The 21,904-nt window shown below is 40.5% G+C and overlaps 1 protein-coding gene across 1 annotated transcript in view; it reads left to right on the forward strand.

The window, feature by feature from the left end:
• TMEM63B (transmembrane protein 63B) overlaps nt 1-21,904 on the forward strand; it is a gene marked incomplete in the record, with an annotated part of 652,794 nt that overhangs the window by 613,162 nt on the left and 17,728 nt on the right. The window contains 1 exon segment of the mRNA XM_053712736.1: nt 9,538-9,618. Within this exon segment, the coding sequence (XP_053568711.1) occupies nt 9,538-9,618 (81 nt within the window).

Genomic DNA, 21,904 nt, shown 5'->3' on the forward strand with positions numbered 1-21,904 from the left:
AACGCACAGTTCCCTAGCCATGGCAGAGGTATCCTGAATCTTTTCTTGGGCAGAAACTAACGCCTGCCTCATTTCTGCGATTCACATCCCAGGTTTGAACAAGAAAATTCCCAGGTATCTTGCAAGAACCAGGTACCCTCATGTGGAAGCGTTGGACGCTCTAGCAGTGCCCTGGCTTTACAATTTAGCTTATCTGTTCTCCCCCTCTGGTCCTACTTCCTAGAGTGACGTCAAAGATAAAAATGGAACAGTCTTCATTAATCCTGATAGCCCCAACGTGGCCTCATAGTATATGGTACGCAGATCTAATTTGAATGTCCAGTTTGTCTGCCTTGGACTCTTCTTCTAAGGCCAGACCTTCTATCTCAAGGTAAAGTTAGTGGCATGTAAATTGAACGTTTAGTTCAGTCATAGAGGTTTCTCTGACTCTGTGATTAACACTATGTATGATTCAGGCCCGCAAGCCTGTTTCAAGGAAGATCTACCATAAAGTTTAAAAAAACGTAAATTCCCATGGTGGTGTTCTCATGATTACTCCTGGCATTCTTTTTGAATTCCTAGGATTCTTCAGTTTCTTGAAGATGGTTTGGATAAGGGTTTGTCTGCCAATACTTTGAAAGGACAAATCTCTGCTCTCTCTGTTTTGTTTCACAGAAAGATTGCTAACCTTACTAAAATTCTGTTTTTTATTCAGGCTTTAATTCGAATTAAACCTGTAATTAAACCTATTTCTCCTCCCTGGAGTCTTAATCTGGTATTGAAAATTCTGCAGGCGCCTTCCTTTGAACCTATGCATTCTTTGGACATTAAACTACTTTCTTGGATAGTGCTGTTTCTCTTGGCTATCTCTTCTGCTAGAAGAGTCTCTGAATTGTCTGCTCTCTCTTGTGAGTCTCCTTATCTGATTTTCCATCAAGATAAAGCAGTTTTGCTGACTTTTTTTAAATTTTTACCTAAGGTTGTTATTTCTAATAACATCAATAAGGAAATTATTGTTTCTTCTGTGTCCTAATCCTAAAAATACTAAACTATCTTTACACTCCCTGGATGTTGTTTGAGCTTTGAAATACTATGTAGATGCTACTAAGGATTTCAGATAGACTTTTAGTCTGTTTGTTCTTTTTTCCTGGTCTAGAAAAGGTCAGAAAGCCTCTGCCATTTCATTAGCATCTTAGTTGAAGCTTTTAAGTCACAAAGCTTATTTGAAGGCGGGTCAATCTCCGCCTTGGAGAATTGCAGCTACAAGATCAGTTTCCACATCTTGGGCTTTCATGAATGACGCTTCAGTTGATAAAATCTGCAAAGCAGCCACTTGGTCTTCCTTGCATGCCTTTTACAAAATTTTACCATTTTGATGTTTTTGCCTCTTCAGAAGCAGCTTTTGGTAGAAAGGTTTTTCAGGCAGATGTCTCTGTTTGATTCTAGTGCCAATAATTTGAGTGTGTTTGGTTTAAAAAAACTTTGTTAAAATTTGGATTTTATTTCTTATCCAAAATAGCTATTTTTATTTTATCCCTCCCTTTATTGTTACTCGTGTACTTTGCTATGCTTTTGCTACTCACCAACTTGGCTATACGTTAAACTGAGGTATGTGTGCGGTGGGAGGGCTATTTATAGGCATTTGAGGTTTGATAAACTTCGCCGCCTCCTGGTAGGAATGTATATTCCATCAGTAACAGCTTGTGGACTCTCGCCACCATGAAAGAAATGCATTTATCAGGTAAGTTCTTACATAAATTATGTTATTTCTTAACCACATTTCACTGATGCAGTTTGGAGTTTGTCAATCTTTATCCCTCACAACATCAGTTCCTTGTTCGTTCCATGGTGCTTACTCCATTTTACATGAGGTTTTAGCTCAGTGAGTCTTACAGATTTTGGCTAAAAATAGAGGAAGTTTTGAAGCTCAGTATGATTAAAAGGGACATTCTATCATCTAGCAACATTGTAAAGCAAGCATTACATCCTTCAGTTTTTTAGAACCCCTCAAAGTGTAAAGCACATCAGTAAAATCCTGCTCAGAGATGTCCCTTTAATGTCATTTACTTAAACCCCCCAGGGCTATTACCCTCATTCTACCTAATCACAAGACCTCTTTTTCAAGCATCTCATGAGTAAGCAGCGAGCAGGTTTTATACGCGGTCTGCAGTAGTTGGAGCCATATATTTACCATGTATTTATATCCTGTCTGAGGAAATATTACAGTGCTTACCAGATTCTCATCCTCATGTTCACCAATGAATTTAACCTGCTTTGACATTTATTATAGAAAAGTTATTTCTTTTTAAAGACGCGATGAGTCCACGGATTTCATCCTTACTTGTGGGATTACGCCTCCTGGTCAGCAGGAGTCAAAGAGCACCACAGCAGAGCTGTTAAATAGCTCCTCCCTTCCCTCCCACTCCAGTCATTCTCTTTGCCTACGTTAGTTATAGGAAGAGGTAAAGTGAGGTGTTAGATTAGATTCTTCAATCAAGAGTTTTTTTATTTTTAAAGTAGTACAAGAGAGTGCTGCTTTGTCCTAGGGTGTAGCTATAGTGCATATCAGTCTCTACAGTAGAGCTTTTGGTGCCTTTATAGCTATGGAAACTTGTGGGACATAATTCTCACTGCGCCTCCCATGTTCAGCTGCCCCATATCCTTCAGCCTGAGATTGTTACTGACTCAACATTGCTTATCTCTCAGGCCAATGTGAGGAAGAGGACCTCTCAAGCTTGGGAAACTGCCCTACTGCCAGGCAGTGTGTGAGGTAAGTGCTACCTTTTTTGGGATTTAAGGAGTCTCAGTGTTTAACTTAGCACTATGGCACTTAAGGGGTTAATGGGGAGCCTTTATGTGGGGACAGTGTCAGACTTTCTGATTAAAAGTCTTATTTGGGCAGTGATTTGGTGCAGGCACTGGGGCTGGAGTTAGGTTGCTCATTTTATTTACAATGCAGGGCTCCGGTGGTTTCACTTTAATTTTTTCTCTGAGAGGGAAACTTAGTATTGTCGCATGCCCACGAAGGGCGGGATTTCCTGCTTTTTGGCGCCTCTTCTTGTAGCATTATTTCCAAGCAGTTCCAAGTTTTCAGTTGGACTGTACTGGGGTTTTCTGGGCTAGAGCAGCATGTAGAACACTTTTCATGCGCTTTTAGCACAGATGCGGTCCTAGTCCGGTTTTTCTGGCAGACTGCAGTAACGGATTGTTCTCTTCTGGAATCCGGTAGCATTGGTTAAGGTAGGAGCACCTCAGCAGGTGCTGTGGTGCAGAGGATTAATTATTTCTTATTTTTTATGATTTTTATATTACTACAGCAAAATTGGCCATTTTTGTCTGAGAAAGAAAAAACGTTTGAATTTAAAGAGACAGTAACGGTTTTTGATCATTTTATTTTATTGCTATTTCCAGTATTTTTTCTACTCAATATCAATATTTGTGTGAAAGATGGATCAAGATGAGGTGTAAGTAGTTACATGTGCTTTATGTCTTGATGCAAATGTGGAACCACCAATCCCTTTCTGTTCTACATGTATTGAACGGACTGTAAGTTTTAGGGATAACATTTTTACTGAGCCAGTCTCCTCTCAGGCAGATGTTGTCCAAGAGTCTTCTGATGAGGGTCAATTTATGCCGCAACTTTCTCCCCAAGCGTCCCAAAAATTAACTCCCCCACAAGCAGTGCCCTGCACTTCTGCTCTAGCACCTGCTGGAGTTACACATAGCGGCGGTTATGTCTTCAACAATTTCTGATGCATTGTCTGCTTTTCCTATGCTTCAAGGCAAGCACAAGAGGAAAGACAACTATGTTATCAGTGAGGTTTCTAATGCCATGGTGGCAGTTTCAGAGGTACCCTCCCAGGGAACTGAGATGGAGGGTATAGAGCTTTTATCAGATGGCGAGATTTCAGATTCAGAACCTTTGACTGATTCAGAGGTTGTCTCTTTCCGATTTAAACTAGAACACCTCCGTCTGTTACTCAGGGAGGTTTTAGTTACCTTAGACGACAGTAGTAGTCGCTCCTGTGAAGGCGAGTAAATTGGACAGGTATTTCGAAGTTCCGACTTTCTCAGATGTTTTTCCAGTTCCTAAGCGAGCTTCGGAGATTGTTTCTAAGGAATGGGAGAGACCAGGTATTCCCTTCTCTCTGTCTCCTATTTTCAGAAAGATGTTTCCTATAGCTGATGTTATCAAAGAAACTTGGCAAACGGTTCCTAAGGTGGAAGGGGCTATCTCCACCTTAGCCAAGCGAACTACTATTCCTATTGAGGATAGTTGTGCCTTTAAAGACCCCATGGACAAGAAGTTGGAGGTTCTACTTAGAAAGATTTATGTTCACCAGAGTCTGCTGTTGCAGCCGGCTGCATGCATTGCTACTGTCACTAGTGCGGCAGTTTATTGGTTTGATGCTCTGTCTGAGTCTCTTAAGTCTGAGACTTCTTTGGAGGAGATCCAAGATAGGATTAAAGCTCTGAAGTTAGCCAATGCTTTTATTACGGATGCTTCTCTGCAAATTACTAAATTAGTAGCTAAGAGTTCAGGGTTCTTTATCCTAGCCTGCAGAGCTTTATGGTTAAAGCCTTGGTCTGCGGACATTTCATCTAAGTCTAAACTTCTAGCTATTCCTTACAAGGGAAAGACCTTGCTTGGACCTGGTCTGAAGGAAATTATCTCTGACATCACGGGAGGTAAGGGTCATCTCCTTCCTCAGGATAAGAGAAATAAACAAAAAGGACGACAAAGTAATTTTTGTTCCTTTCGCAATTTCAAGGGAAATTCTTTCTCTTCCTCCTCTAAACAGGAAGGAAACTATTTGCAATCTAAACCTACTTGGAGACCCAACCAACCTTGGAACAAGGGTAAACAGTCCAAGAAGCCAGCCTGCTGCTGACTCCAAAACAGCATGAAGGGCATGCCTCCGATCCGGGACCGGATCTGGTGGGGGGCAGACTTTCTTTCTTCGTTCAGACTTGGGTGCGAGACATTCAGGATCCCTGGGCTATAGAAATAGTGTCCCAGGGATACAAACTGGAGTTCAAAAATTTTCCTCCTCGAGGAAGATTTCTTCTTTCAAGATTATCTGCAAACCAGATAAAGAGAGGCATTCTTACATTGTGTAACAGACCTCTCCTCCCTGGGAGTGATTATTCCCGTTCCTGTACAGAAACACGGGCAGGGTTTTTATTCAAATCTGTTTGTAGTTCCCAAGAAGGAGGGAACTTTCAGACCTATCTTAGACCTCAAGAGTCTGAACAAGCTTCTCAGAGTTCCATCTTTCAGGATGGAAACTATTCGTAACATTCTTCCATTGATCCATGAGGGTCAATTTATGACAGTGAACTTAAAGGATGCATATCTACATGTTCCTATCCACAGAGATCATCACAAGTTCCTAAGGTTTCCCTTCCTGACAGACACTTTCAGTTCATGGCCCTTCCTTTCGGACTGGCCACGGCACCCATAATTTTCACAAAGGTTCTGGGGTCTCTGCTGGCAGTTCTAAGACCGCGGGGCATTGTGGTGGCGCCTTATCTGGACGATATTCTAATCCAGCTGCCATCTTGTCATCAAGCAAGGTCCCATACCGACATTGTACTATCTTTCCTGAGAACTCACGGGTGGAAGGTAAATCTGGAAAAAAGTTCCTTAATTCCGAAAGTAAGGGTGACTTTCTTGGGAACTGTAATCGATTCTATATCTTTGAAGATTTTTCTGACAGAGGTCACGAAATCAAAGATTCTACATACCTGTTGAGCCCTTCAGTCCAATCCTCGGCCGTCAGTGGCCCAGTGCATGGAAGTAATCGGACTGTTGGTGGCGGCAATGGACATCATCCCGCTCGGTTTCACCTCAGACCTCTGCAGTTAAACATGCTCTGGCTGTGGAATGGGGATTATACAGACTTGTCTCCTCGTCTAACCCTGGAGCAGGAGACAAGGGATTCTCTTCAATGGTTGTTGTCTCTGGATCATCTATCCCAGGGAACATGCTTTCTCAGACCATCCTGGGTGATTGTGACAACAGATGCCAGCCTTCTAGGGTGGGAGCTGTCTGGGGTCCTCTAAAGGCTCAGGGAGTGTGGACTCCGGCGGAGTCTGTTCTTCCTATAATCATCCTGGAACTGAGAGCGATCTTCAATGCTCTTCTGGCCTGGCCTCAGTTGGCTTTGGCCCAATTCATCAGATTCCAGACGGACAACATAACGACAGTGGCTTACATCAATCATCAGGGAGGAACGAGGAGTTCCTTAGCGATGACAGAGATAGCCAAGATAATCTGGTAGGCGGAGGCCCATTCTTGCCATCTGTCAGCGATCCACATCCCAGGGGTGGACAACTGGGAGGCGGACTTTCTGTGCAGGCAGACCTTTTATTCGGGAGAGTGGGAACTCCATCCGGAAGTACTTTCCAACCTGATTCTCATATGGGGTCAGCCGGAGTTGGATCTCATGGCATCTCGTCAGAATGCCAAGCTCCCGAGATACGGGTCATGGTCCAGGGATCCTCGGGCAAAACTGATTGATGCTCTAGCACTTCCTTGGTCCTTCAGCCTAAACATATCTTTTTCCCCCATTTGCTGTTCTTCCTCGGGTCATTGCTCGAATCAAACAGGAGAAGGCATCAGTGATCCTCATTGCTCCTGCGTGGCCTCGCAGGATTTGGTATGCCGATCTGGTGGACATGTCATTCCTACCACCTTGGAGACTGCCATTGAGGAAGGATCTTCTCATTCAAGGACCCTTCCTTCATCCAAATCTAATTTCTCTGAAGCTGACTGCTTGGAGATGGAACGCTTAATTCTATCCAAGCGGGGTTTTTCTGATTCGGTCATAGAGACCTTGATTCAGGCGCGTAAGCCTGTAACTAGAAAGATTTACTATAAGATATGGCGTAAATATGTTTATTGGTGTGAATCCAAGGGCTACTCATGGAGTAGAGTTAGGATTCCCAGAATTTTGTCTTTTCTCCAAGAAGGATTGGAGAAGGGTTTATTGGCAAGTTCCCTAAAGGGTCAGATCTCTGCCTTGATGATCTCTGTGGAAAACGTAAGGGTCAGAAAGCTACGGCTACCTCTTTCTTTTTGGTTGAGGAGTATCATCCGCTTTGCATATGAGACTGCTGGACAGCAGCCTCCTGAAAGAATTACGGCTCATTCCACTAGGGCTGTTGCTTCCTCATGGGCATTCAAAAATTATGCTTCTGTGGAACAGATTTGCAAGGCTGCAACTTGGTCTTCTCTTCACACTTTTTCTAAATTTTACAAATTTGATACTTTTTGCCTCAGCTGAGGCTGTTTTTGGGAGAAAGGCTCTTCAAGCAGTGGTGCCTTCCATTTAGGTTTGCTGTCTTGTCCCTCCCTTATCATCAGTGTGCTCTATCTTTGGTATTGTATCCCACAAGTAAGGATGATGATCCGTGGACTCATTGTGTCTTTAAAAAGAAAAGAAAATGTATGCTCACCTGATAAATTTGTTTATTTTTAGACCCGATGAGTCCACGGCCCGCCCTGTTCTTTTTAAGACAGGGTGTTCTTTTTTTTTTGTAAACTTCAGACACCTCTGCACCTTAGCTTTTCCTTTCTCTTCCTAACTTTGGTCGAATGACTGGAGTGGGAGGGAAAGGAGGAGCTATTTAACAGCTCTGTTGTGGTGCTCTTTGTCTCCTCCTGCGGACCAGGAGGCGATATCCCACAAGTAAGGATGATGATCTGTGGACTCATCGTGTCTAAAAAGAAACAAAGTTATCAGGTAAGCATAAATTTTCTTTTTCGTGCAAAGTTTCTTTTGTTTGTTTAAACTGTGAATCTGTTAATGACAAGAGTAAGGGGCGTATTTTATCTCCAAAACCTATTTGTGAGCCAAGAATAAGACGCAGAAGAAGACCCAACTTAAGGAAGAGTAAAGCCAAAATCAGACGTTCATTATTCAGACAGAAGCAGTTTTATACATCATACAGCTTATCTTTACGTTCAGATTTTGTCCAGAGCGGTGGGCCTCCCCTCTGATGAAATTTACAAGGCAGAGGCCCCCCTGATAATAACTGGTACTTAATTTCTTCTCTCTTTAAATACATTTGTAATATTTATTTTTAGTTTTGATTTGGGGACTTTACATTTGATCCAGGGTCACCCAGAGCTCTGGAGCCGATTCTGCTCAACCCCAGTGAGTGCCTTTCTTCTACCTACATTCTGTCCTTTTAACTTATTTCACCCCAAAATAACATCATCTCTTAAAAACCATTCTATGTCTCGCCATTTAGCTGCTGCTTGTGGTTTCCATAGGATAGTGTGAAGTGTCATTGCTCTCATGCCCCCCTGGGGACACCCACTTCACTCTTTGAAAACCACTGGTCCAGAGTTAGCCTAAGTGGGCTCAGGAGTGTGCATGTGTTTAGCACTTTAGCAGTGTTTATAACTTTGTATTATAATGTTGCCTTAGAGGGCTTAAGACGCATGCACACTCCTGAGATCCCATAAGCAAACCTATGTTTACTCTTCATCAAAGGATAACAAGAGAACAAATAAATTTGATAATAGAAGTAAATTGGAAAGTTGCTAAAATTTGCATTCTGAATCATGAATGTTTAATTTTTACTTTACTGACCCTTTAAAAACCTCCACAGCCAAGCCTTAAGAGGTTAGATATATATATATATATATATATATATATATATATATATATATATATATATATATATATATATATATGTATATATATATATATATATATATATATATGTATATATATATATATATATATATATATATGTATAAATATATATATATATATATATATATATATATATGTATAAATGACACAGATGTCCCAATCAGTTATGAGACATCTTCAGCTATATAACTTCATGTTTATGTCCGTATCATGGTAGGAGCAGTTTTGGAAGTGGTCTAAAGATGCAAGTTACCTTCTGACAAGTTCTGGACCTTGAGGTTATTGGCCAGTTAGTTTAAGACAGATTAATATCCAGTCATGCAATCCTTACAGGGGGTGTCTTTTTTTTTTTTTTTTTTTTAAAGATTGCTGAAGCCCTAATAGATTCATTGCTTTAAACAGCCAACTCTGGACTCATTTTTGTCTACTTTAGAATCACTTTTTGTTTGCTACTCAGTCTAATAACTTGTGCTTGTGCAGTCTTGGAGATCGTTATCCATGGCGAGTCATTACTAATAACAGCTGACCCCTACTTAATAGACGGGGCAGATTTTTATAGATTCTCGGTTACTTGTCGCCTCCTCTGCATTGTATGTTTACTATATTGTCTACATTATATTGTCTGATAGAGGAAAAAGCAGTATTTGTATGTTTATTTGCTGTGGGAGAGATGTTGGCTTCTGATGTGAATTGGCAGCATGTAGTAGGAGTGTACAACATTTAAATTAAATCATTACTTGTACGTAACATGATGTCATCATATATATCGGGATATAGATATTTAACACACAAAGAAAACGTATTTCTTTACTCGTATCTCACCTGTTTCCTTCACCTCTTGGTGTCCTCTCAAGCTTTGTGATACATCTCACTAATTTTCTTCCAACAGATTGATCACACAGAGGTGATTGCTGTAGACGGGACACAGAATGGAAGACCTGCATCCAACGCCCCATCTCAGAAGTCTGCGGTATGTAACCACATTCTCTCTTCATGTAGCTCTTATATCACAGTAAACAATACAATTTGTAACCACTGTGTACAGCTCGTGATAGATAGATATCAAATTTTGCTTGATTGGGTTATGATTTTTTTTTCTGCGGACAAACGAATGACCTACAAATGCTAATAGAATAGTGAGAAACAACATAACAAAAACATATCTTGGCTCTCCTTGGGTAATACTTCCCAGATGAGAAACCCCCTCTGAGGGCTTGGGCAGAACTGACCACTCCCCAATTACCTTTTCTTTCATGTAATTAGCAAGAGTCCATGAGCTAGTGACGTATAGGATATACATTCCTACCAGGAGGGGCAAAGTTTCCCAAATCTCAAAATGCCTATAAATACACCCCTCACCACACCCACAAATCAGTTTTACAAACTTTGCCTCCTATGGAGGTGGTGAAGTAAGTTTGTGCTAGATTCTACGTTGATATGCGCTCCGCAGCAGGTTGGAGCCTGGTTTTCCTCTCAGCGTGCAGTGAATGTCAGAGGGATGTGGAGAGAGTATTGCCTATTTGAATTCAATGATCTCCTTCTACGGGGTCTATTTCATAGGTTCTCTGTTATCGGTCGTAGAGATTCATCTCTTACCTCCCTTTTCAGATCGACGATATACTCTTATATATACCATTACCTCTACTGATTCTCGTTTCAGTACTGGTTTGGCTTTCTACTACATGTAGATGAGTGTCCTGGGGTAAGTAAGTCTTATTTTCTGTGACACTCTAAACTATGGTTGGGCACTTTTATATAAAGTTCTAAATATATGTGTTCAAACATTTATTTGCCTTGATTCAGGATGTTCAACGTTCCTTATTTCAGACAGTCAGTTTCATATTTGGGATAATGCGTATGAATAAATCAATTTTTTTCTTACCTTCAAATTTGACTTTTTCCCTGTGGGCTGTTAGGCTCGCGGGGGCTGAAAATGCTTCATTTTCCGGCGTCATACGTGTCGCCGGAAGTTGCGTCATTTTTTTGACGTTTTTTTGCGCCAAAAGTTGTCGGCGTTCCGGATGTGGCGTCATTTTTGGCGCCAAAAGCATTTAGGCGCCAAATAATGTGGGCGTCTTTTTTGGCGCTAAAAATTATGGGCGTCACTATTGTCTCCACATTATTTAAGTCTCATTGTTTATTGCTTCTGGTTGCTAGAAGCTTGTTCACTGGCATTTTTCCCCATTCCTGAAACTGTCATTTAAGGAATTTGATCAATTTTGCTTTATATGTTGTTTTTTCTATTACATATTGCAAGATGTCCCAGATTGACCCTGAGTCAGAAGATACTTCTGGAAAATCGCTGCCTGGTGCTGGATCTACCAAAGGTAAGTGTATTTGCTGTAAACTTGTGGTATCTGTTCCTCCAGCTGTTGTTTGTAATGAATGTCATGACAAACTTGTTAATGCAGATAATATTTCCTTTAGTAATGTTACATTACCTGTTGTTGTTCCATCAACATCTAATGCTCAGAGTGTTCCTGTTAACATAAGAGATTTTGTTTCTAAATCCATTAAGAAGGCTATGTCTGTTATTCCTCCTTCTAGTAAACGTAAAAGGTCCTTTAAAACTTCTCATTTTTCAGATGAATTTTTAAATGAACATCATCATTCTGATTCCGATAATGATTCCTCTGGTTCAGAGGATTCTGTTTCAGAGGTTGATGCTGATAAATCTTCATATTTATTCAAAATGGAATTTATTCGTTCTTTACTTAAAGAAGTCTTAATTGCATTAGAAATAGAGGATTCTGGTCCTCTTGATACTAAATCTAAACGTTTAAATAAGGTTTTTAAATCTCCTGTAGTTATTCCAGAAGTTTTTCCTGTCCCTGATGCTATTTCTGAAGTAATGTCCAGGGAATGGAATAATTTGGGTAATTCATTTACTCCTTCTAAACGTTTTAAGCAATTATATCCTGTGCCATCTGACAGATTAGAGTTTTGGGACAAAATCCCTAAGGTTGATGGGGCTATCTCTACTCTTGCTAAACGTACTACTATTCCTACGGCAGATAGTACTTCCTTTAAGGATCCTTTAGATAGGAAAATTGAATCCTTTCTAAGAAAAGCTTACTTATGTTCAGGTAATCTTCTTAGACCTGCTATATCTTTAGCGGATGTTGCTGCAGCTTCAACTTTTTGGTTAGAAGCTTTAGCGCAACAAGTAACAGATCATAATTCTCATAGCATTGTTAATCTTCTTCAACATGCTAATAACTTTATTTGTGATGCCATCTTTGATATCATTAGGGTTGATGTCAGGTATATGTCTCTAGCCATTTTAGCTAGAAGAGCTTTATGGCTTAAAACTTGGAATGCTGATATGTCTTCTAAGTCAACTTTGCTTTCCCTTTCTTTCCAGGGTAATAAATTATTTGGTTCACAGTTGGATTCTATTATCTCAACTGTTACTGGAGGGAAAGGAACTTTTTTACCACAGGATAAAAAATCTAAAGGTAAATTTAGATCTAATAATCGTTTTCGTTCCTTTCGTCACAATAAGGAACAAAAGCCTGATCCTTCACCCACAGGAGCGGTATCAGTTTGAAAACCATCTCCAGTCTGGAATAAATCCAAGCCTTTTAGAAAACCAAAGCCAGCTCCAAAGTCCACATGAAGGTGCGGCCCTCATTCCAGCCCAGCTGGTAGGGGCAGATTACGTTTTTTCAAAGAAATTTGGATCAATTCAATTCACAATCTTTGGATTCAGAACATTGTTTCAGAAGGGTACAGAATTGGCTTCAAGATAAGGCCTCCTGCAAGAAGATTTTTTCTTTCCCGTGTCCCAGTAAATCCAGCGAAGGCTCAAGCATTTCTGAAATGTGTTTCAGATCTAAAGTTGGCTGGAGTAATTATGCCAGTTCCAGTTCTGGAACAGGGACTGGGGTTTTATTAAAATCTCTTCATTGTACCAAAGAAGGAGAATTCCTTCAGACCAGTTCTGGATTTAAAAATATTGAATCGTTATGTAAGGATACCAACATTCAAAATGGTAACTATAAGGACTATCCTGCCTTTTGTTCAGCAAGGGCATTATATGTCCACAATAGATTTACAGGATGCATATCTGCATATTCCGATTCATCCAGATCACTTTCAGTTTCTGAGATTCTCTTTCCTAGACAAGCATTACCAGTTTGTGGCTCTGCCGTTTGGCCTAGCAACAGCTCCAAGGATTTTTACAAAGGTTCTCGGTGCCCTTTTGTCTGTAATCAGAGAACAGGGTATTGTGGTATTTCCTTATTTGGACGATATCTTGGTACTTGCTCAGTCTTCACATTTAGCAGAATCTCATACGAATCGACTTGTATTGTTTCTTCAAGATCATGGTTGGAGGATCAATTTACCAAAAAGTTCATTGATTCCTCAGACAAGGGTAACCTTTTTAGGTTTCCAGATAGATTCAGTGTCCATGACTCTGTCTCTGACAGACAAGAGACGTCTAAAATTGATTTCAGCTTGTCGAAACCTTCAGTCTCAATCATTCCCTTCGGTAGCCTTATGCATGGAAATTCTAGTTCTTATGACTGCTGCATCGGACGCGATCCCCTTTGCTCGTTTTCACATGCGACCTCTTCAGCTCTGTATGCTGAACCAGTGGTGCAGGGATTACACAAAGATATCTCAATTGATATCTTTAAAACCGATTGTACGACACTCTCTGACGTGGTGGACAGATCACCATCGTTTAGTTCAGGGGGCTTCTTTTGTTCTTCCGACCTGGACTGTGATTTCAACAGATGCAAGTCTGACAGGTTGGGGAGCTGTTTGGGGGTCTCTGACAGCACAAGGGGTTTGGGAATCTCAGGAGGTGAGATTACCAATCAATATTTTGGAACTCCGTGCAATTTTCAGAGCTCTTCAGTCATGGCCTCTTCTAAAGAGAGAATCGTTCCTTTGTTTTCAGACAGACAATGTCACAACTGTGGCATATATCAATCATCAAGGAGGGACTCACAGTCCTCTGGCTATGAAAGAAGTATCTCGAATACTGGTATGGGCGGAATCCAGCTCCTGTCTAGTTTCTGCGGTTCATATCCCAGGTATAGACAATTGGGAAGCGGATTATCTCAGTCGCCAAACGTTACATCCGGGCGAATGGTCTCTTCACCCAGAGGTATTTCTTCAGATTGTTCAAATGTGGGGACTTCCAGAAATAGATCTGATGGCTTCTCATCTAAACAAGAAACTTCCCAGGTATCTGTCCAGATCCAGGGATCCTCAGGCGGAAGCAGTGGATGCATTGTCACTTCCTTGGAAGTATCATCCTGCCTATATCTTTCCGCCTCTAGTTCTTCTTCCAAGAGTAATCTCCAAGATTCTGAAGGAATGCTCGTTTGTTCTGCTGGTGGCTCCAGCATGGCCTCACAGGTTTTGGTATGCGGATCTTGTCCGGATGGCCTCTTGCCAACCGTGGACTCTTCCGTTAAGACCAGACCTTCTGTCACAAGGTCCTTTTTTCCATCAGGATCTCAAATCCTTAAATTTGAAGGTATGGAGATTGAACGCTTAATTCTTAGTCAAAGAGTTTTCTCTGACTCTGTGATTAATACTATGTTACAGGCTCGTAAATCTGTATCTAGGAAGATATATTATCGAGTTTGGAAGACTTACATTTCTTGGTGTCTTTCTCATCATTTTTCCTGGCATTCTTTTAGAATTCCGAGAATTTTACAGTTTCTTCAGGATGGTTTGGATAAAGGTTTGTCTGCAAGTTCCTTGAAAGGACAAATCTCTGCTCTTTCTGTTCTTTTTCACAGAAAGATTGCTAATCTTCCTGATATTCATTGTTTTGTACAAGCTTTGGTTCATATAAAACTTGTCATTAAGTCTTTCTCCTCCTTGGAGTTTGAATTTGGTTCTGGGGGCTCTTCAAGCTCCTCCGTTTGAACCTATGCATTCACTGGACGTTAAATTACTTTCTTGGAAAGTTTTGTTTCTTTTGGCCATCTCTTCTGCTAGAAGAGTTTCTGAATTATCTGCTCTTTCTTGTGAGTCTCCTTTTCTGATTTTTCATCAGGATAAGGCGGTGTTGCGAACTTCTTTTAAATTTTTACCTAAGGTTGTGAATTCTAACAACATTAGTAGAGAAATTGTGGTTCCTTCATTGTGTCCTAATCCTAAGAATTCTAAGGAGAGATCATTGCATTCTTTGGATGTAGTTAGAGCTTTGAAATATTATGTTGAAGCTACTAAGAATTTCCGAAAGACTTCTAGTCTATTTGTTATCTTTTCCGGTTCTAGGAAAGGTCAGAAGGCCTCTGCCATTTCTTTGTCATCTTGGTTGAGATCTTTAATTCATCATGCTTATGTCGAGTCGGGTAAAACTCCGCCTCAAAGGATTACAGCTCATTCTACTAGGTCAGTTTCTACTTCCTGGGCGTTTAGGAATGAAGCTTCGGTTGATCAGATTTGCAAAGCAGCAACTTGGTCTTCTTTGCATACTTTTACTAAATTCTACCATTTTGATGTGTTTTCTTCTTCTGAAGCAGTTTTTGGTAGAAAAGTACTTCAGGCAGCTGTTTCAGTTTGATTCTTCTGCTTATAATTTCATTTTTTTTTTCATTATAAGATTTAAACTTTATTTTGGGTGTGGATTATTTTCAGCGGAATTGGCTGTCTTTATTTTATCCCTCCCTCTCTAGTGACTCTTGCGTGGAAGATCCACATCTTGGGTATTCATTATCCCATACGTCACTAGCTCATGGACTCTTGCTAATTACATGAAAGAAAACATAATTTATGTAAGAACTTACCTGATAAATTCATTTCTTTCATATTAGCAAGAGTCCATGAGGCCCACCCTTTTTTGTGGTGGTTATGATTTTTTTGTATAAAGCACAATTATTCCAATTCCTTATTTTTTTATGCTTTCGCACTTTTGTCTTATCACCCCACTTCTTGGCTATGCGTTAAACTGATTTGTGGGTGTGGTGAGGGGTGTATTTATAGGCATTTTGAGGTTTGGGAAACTTTGCCCCTCCTGGTAGGAAAGTATATCCCATACGTCACTAGCTCATGGACTCTTGCTAATATGAAAGAAATGAATTTATCAGGTAAGTTCTTACATAAATTATGTTTTTTTTTGGTAACCTACTTCTTATTCAGTATACCCTTCAAGGTGGACAGGTCATGGAGGCTCGCTCTCATCGTGGGATTTTGGATGCGCTCCCTCAGCTGCTTGAATTTATACCGCTTTTCTGGGCAGACTTACACATTTGGACTTTGGTCCTTTTTTTCAGGCTTGTGGATTAGTATACTCCATGTATTTTCAGATTCTCTGTATTGGGGAAGTTTCAATTGGCACAGCCATCTTTGGTGATGTCACCTTAAGTGATGTTGCGAAGCTTGTTTCTGGGGTTGCATACCATGTAACTAATAAAGATTTTAATTTCCTGCTGTTCAGATGGATCCTGTACCTCAATTACAGACCATTAAAGGGACTCTAAACCCACATTTTTTTCTTTCATGATTAAGATAGAGCAGCAATTTTAAGCAACTTTCTAATTTACTTCTATTATCAATTTTATTAATTCTCTTGCTATCTTTATTTTAAAAGCAATGTAAAGCTTAAGAGCCGGCCCATTTTTTGTTCTGAACCTGGGTTATGCTTGCTTATTGGTTCACTAAATGTAGCCACAAATAAACAGGCGCTATCCAGGGTGCTGAACCTAAAATGGGCTGGCTCCTAAGCTTTATATTCCTGTTTTTTAAATAAAGATAGTAGGAGTAAATTAGAAAGTTGCTTAAAAGTGCATTCTCTATCTGAATCATTAAAGAAAAAATTTGGGTTTAGTATTCCTTTAACTTCCATCCAACCTTCTCGAAGCCAGAGCAATATATCCGGCTCTAATTCATTTCATAAGTATTCTGCAGGGGAAGTCAATAAGAATTCTAACAGGTCAGCCAGCAACTATATTCAGTTTCAAGGGAACAAGGAGTCAACAAGTTCTGTAAGAAGTCTCTCCAATTTTCTCAGTCAAACTCAGATTGTCAATTGAACAAGAACATTTTTCACATGATCACAGCCAGATGGAGTTACCCAGAAATAGATTTAATCGCTTCAGTCATCAAAGACCTCTGTACTTCAGCCGATATTAGACATCTCAAACCTATGGAGTTGATCTAATACAGAATTGAAACATCAATCTCATTTATGTTCTCCAGTTTCACTCATACCCCGTCTACTTCACATATTTCAGCAGGAAACGGCAACCTTCATTGTGTTAATTCCTCTTTGGTCTAGGCGGCCTTGGTTCTTCCTTCTTCAAATGCTAGCAATAGTTCCTCATTGGATTCTTCCTCCCTCAAAGGAATTACTTCATCAGGGACCTATTCTTCATCCACACCCACAACACCTAAAGTTGGCGACATGGCTGCTGAAATCACAAGGTTTCAGCAGATGAGGATTTCTATATGTGTCATTTAAACTTTATTACAAGCTAGGAAAAAGTCAAAACAGTTTATTATAGAATATGGAACACCTTTTGTTCATGGATGTTAGTGTTCTATGTCTATAGAACATGTTAAATTATTTCATCTTTTGGAATTTGTTAATGTTATTTTCAAGGTTTGAGTTCCAGAACTTTAAAGTTGCAAATCTCTGCCATTTTAGCAATATCTGGGATAAAATTTGCTAAAGAACCGTTAATTATACAATTTTTCCAGACATTTGCTAATATCCTTCCTTCTACAAGATCTTTTTTGCCAACATGGGATTTACCTCTTGTTCTCGAAGTTCTTTTGGATATAAGGTTTGATCCACTGCAGGAGGTTTCTCTTTGGTTCTTGACTTTGAAGACCATATTTTTGGTAGCCATTACCTCCGCTACATGTATTTCTGAATCACAAGCCTTTTCTGTTAAGGAACCATATACTGTATCTCTTTTCATCGAGACAAGGTTGTTTTACAAATAGTTCCTGAATTTTTTTACCCAAAGTAGTCACTGAGTTTCATAAATCGCAAGATGTTTTTTCTGCTTTTTGCTCTGATTAGCAGGAAGTACAGGGTAAACCACTGTATTGATTGGATGTAGTTTGTTTACACATGTATGTCAAGAGAACATCTACAAAATGAATAATCTCTTTGTAATACCCAAAGGTCCTCGTCAAGGCCAAGCACTAGCCAAACTACCATTTCCAGTTAGATAGTAAAAGCCATCTCAAGGACTTATAGACAAAATGATGAACCAGTTGCAGAAACTTCTGAGGGCACATTCCTCAAGAGCAGTAGCAACTTCTTAGGCTATGGAAGCGGACACCACCACATACCAGATTTGTCAGACTGTGGTCTGGAAGACACCTCATACTTTTCTTTTTCAAGATACGATGAGTCCACGAATTTCATCCTTACTTGTGGGATATATTCCTCCTGGTCAGCAGGAGGCGGCAAAGAGCACCACAGCAGAGCTGTATAAATAGCTCCTCCTTTCCCTCCCAACCCAGTCATTCTCTTTGCCTGTGTTAGTAAGATAGGAGATGGCAAAGTGAGGTGTTAGTAAAGAGTCTTCAATCAAGTGTTTATTATTTTAAAGAAGTGCCAGTACTTTGTTCTGGGGTGTAGCCTAGACCTGAGCAGTCTCTACAGGAGAGCATTTGGTGGCTTTAAAAGAATAGGAACTGGTGGGACATAAATTCTCACTGTGCCTCCTATTCATGTTTGCTGCCCTAATACAGATAGCCTAAGCACTTTTAACTCAGGGTGATCTTAGTCCACAGGGCTATGGGAGGGAGAGGTCCTCTGAAAACTTGTTGGATGGCCATGCTATCGCACAGCAGTCGAGGTAAGTGCTAACTTTATTTTTCTGGGGACATTATTCTCTCAGAAGAAAGTGAGCACTGCATTACATACACTCACATGTCAAGGGCTAAGATACAGATTGAGCTCCTTATTGTGATCGGTAGAGATTTGTTTTTACAGACACTGGGGCTGGATGGATCTATGTTATGTTTTTCTATGATAACATATACCGGCTGGAAACGACTAGCTTTTATTTCTGCAAACAGACTTTTTAGACCACTGGTCTTCTTAAGAGTTAGAGCTACCGGACATGCGGTAGCATACTCGGATACTTTTTGTTTTCACTGTTATTTCTTCCGGTGTCAGATCTATATAGATCTTAATGGCGACCGGGAGATTGAGTATGGGGACGCCCACGATGGGCGGAGTTGCCTTCCCGCCGTTTTTGAGCTTCTTCCTCCATCTTTGCACGCATACAGTAAGAGTGCTGGAGGATGGAGTACTGTTACGCCCACGAGGGGTGGAACTTTACGGGAGTTGGTTCGTTGCGCTTTCTTCCTCCTTTTTGATACCGGAGGGTAGAGAGTTTAACTCAAAAGGCACTGTATTGCTAGGTAGCGCTCAGTGTTAGACCTTTATACATCGTGTGTCAGATGTGTTCAAAGGTCTTTGATTATTATTCAGTTTTTCTGGGACACTTGGGCACCTTTAGCACATTAATCGAATAAAAAAGTGATATGTTTGTTCTTTTGGGATAAGTCTCCTCGCTCCTCTGCGATCCTCTGAGTGTTCTCAAGGAAAAGGAAACAAAATATGCAACATAGTGTGACTCTGTAACCACTTGAAATAGAGTAGTTCTGCTTATTAACGAGTGATTACTCACATTTGTTGGAGCTTATGACCAAGCTCAAGGAAATGCGCACTCCCACTTTATACTGGCGGGAAAACAGTACTCTCAGGAAAATCTCTTAAAACGAATATTTATTAAAATACATAAAAACGTCACAAATGCCCCCAAGACACCTATTACAAAGGGTAAATGAGCAATAATAAATGTGAAATTACTCAAAAGAGCAAATGCAAGTCCTGGATGGAGATGGATGGAAAAGCAGAAACTTAACCGCTAAATCCACCACCTCACAATACCAGCAGAGAATGCTCCTCCCCCAGGTGTACAGGCAGATGTAAAGACGCACAGGAGAGTGTCAATTCCAACGTACGTTTCGCTAGATCAGCTTTTTCAAGGAATAAAGTGCGCATGTCCGTGAGTCCTTTTAAACCTCTCTCTCCTGTGCATATCCTTACATATGAACTTTTATTTATGGTTCACTTTTTTATTTGATTATCACATTTATTTCACGTAACATTTTTATTGTGATATTTGGTATATTTATTGTATACCTTTAGCACATTAGCTAGGGTCCAGTACGGTTGCTTAATTCTGAATTCAGTTTGATAAGCAATAAACTCAATGGAAATTTTATGGACCACATACAGTGCCCTGCGTTCCTTCACACTCCATTATATAATTTTTCACGGGGTGTAAGTGGTTCTAGAGAAATTGTTATTCTAAAAGGTTTCTCTATGCTACTGAGAGTCTTAGTTTCGGATGGAATTGTATCTTAGGCATTCCCTTTGTTTACAAGTTGGTTTCCATAGCCAACTCAGCTACGAAGGCTGGACGACTTTCCTTAGAACTATCGTTACGAGTAGAGCTCTGTAGCAACCCAGGGGTTGCAGGTTCAATCCTCGGCGAGGCCCACTCAGCCTTTCATCCTTCCGGGGTTGAGTAGTGCATTGAGATCCTAACGGGTGTTTAGCCGCACTTTACAAGTACCCCATACATACTATGTATGTTCATGGGTTGTTATTTTAAAGGGAGGTGTTGTTTTTACCCTTAGAGGATAATCCTAGGGCATGGGACATATACCAGGGTTTCCAATGGCAACCATCTGTGTTCTTTTTTACCGTCGCTAGTGCGATGGCATGTTGTCTGATGCTATTTTTCGTAGCTTCCCTGGACAAAATCCAGGACTGGATGGAGGTTTTTCATATGGCAAATTCCTTTATTTTATTCTCTCCCTTCCAGTTATTTAACTGGGAGCATAGTGGCTTTGTTTAGACTCTTTGGACCTTATGGTTAGACCTTTGTTTTACGGATATAGGTTATAATCCTAAGATTTTGGTGGTTCCTTGCCAGGAGCAGACTTTGCTGGGATCTGGCCTGCCGAAAATTACAAAATAAAATAAAAAAATAAAAAATCACAGCCTGCTGTTGAATCAAAGACAGCATGGAGAACATGTCCCAATCCGGAATTGGATCTTGTAGGGGGCTGACTCTCCATTTTTTCGCTCAAGTTTGGTTTCAAGCTCAAATGTTTTCCTCTCAGAGGCAGTTTATGCTTTCAAATTTGTCTGAAGATCAGACAAAAGGAGAGACGTCCTTACACTGCGTTGGAGGCCTCTCAGACCTGGGAGTGATGGTTCCAGTTCTAATACTGGTACCGGATCTGGGGTTACCGATCGGGTTGGGGTTCTCGTACAATGGGAATCTTCAGACCATTTTTTAAGAGGGATACTATCCTTCAGGATGGAAGCTATTAATTTGTTCCATTCCTTCCTTAATCCTGGGGGGTCAGTTTATGACACTGGTGGATTCAAGAACAAGTGCCTTCATGTGCCATTCACGAGAATCGTCTCAAGTTTTAGGGTTTGCCTTTACTGGACAAACACTTTCTGTTCATGGTCCTTTCGGTCTGCCATAGTTTTGAGTTCTTACGAAGACTCTGGGATCGCTATTGGCGGTGCTTCAGTTTCGGGACATTGCAATGGCGCCCTATCTGGCTTATTTCCTAGTCCCAGCGTCATCCTTGCAGCGAGCAAAATTTACACGGATATGGTGTTATTCTTCCCATGATCTCATGGGGGGAAGGTGTCTTTTGAAAGGTGTTCCTTAGTCCCAAGCACATGGGTAGTTTTCTTGGGATTCTTGACTATTTCCATTTCAAGGAAGTATTTTCTGACTGAGGTCAAGAAATAAGTTATTTCATTTTCTGGCCTAGTCCTTCTCACCACTTCTCGGAGTGATCGGACTGATGGTGACGACAATGGACAATAGCCGGACAGATAGCTTGGCATGCTAAGGCACTGTGAATGAACTCTGTAACAACCCAGGGGTTGTAGTTTCAATCTCTGGTAAGGTTTACTCTATCTTTCATCCTTCCAAGGTTGATTAACTGAGCAGTGTCTTGTGACCCTTACAGTTTAATTTGTTAGTTCCACTTCAGGCCTATGCAGTTAAGCATATTCAGGCAATGGAACGGAGTTTATGCAGCTTTGTCTCCTCAATTAGTCTCTGGATCACCTATCCTAGGGAACATGATTTAGCAGTATGTGGACTCAGATGGAGTCTGTTCTTTTTATAGACTTCCTGTAACGGAGAGCGAGCTCAAGGCTCTTGTGGTCTATCCTAAATTGTCTTCGGCCCAGTTTCATCCTTTTTTCAGACAGACTA

Source organism: Bombina bombina, chromosome 4 (genome assembly GCF_027579735.1).
Source record: "Bombina bombina isolate aBomBom1 chromosome 4, aBomBom1.pri, whole genome shotgun sequence".
In the NCBI taxonomy this organism is placed as follows: domain Eukaryota; kingdom Metazoa; phylum Chordata; class Amphibia; order Anura; family Bombinatoridae; genus Bombina; species Bombina bombina.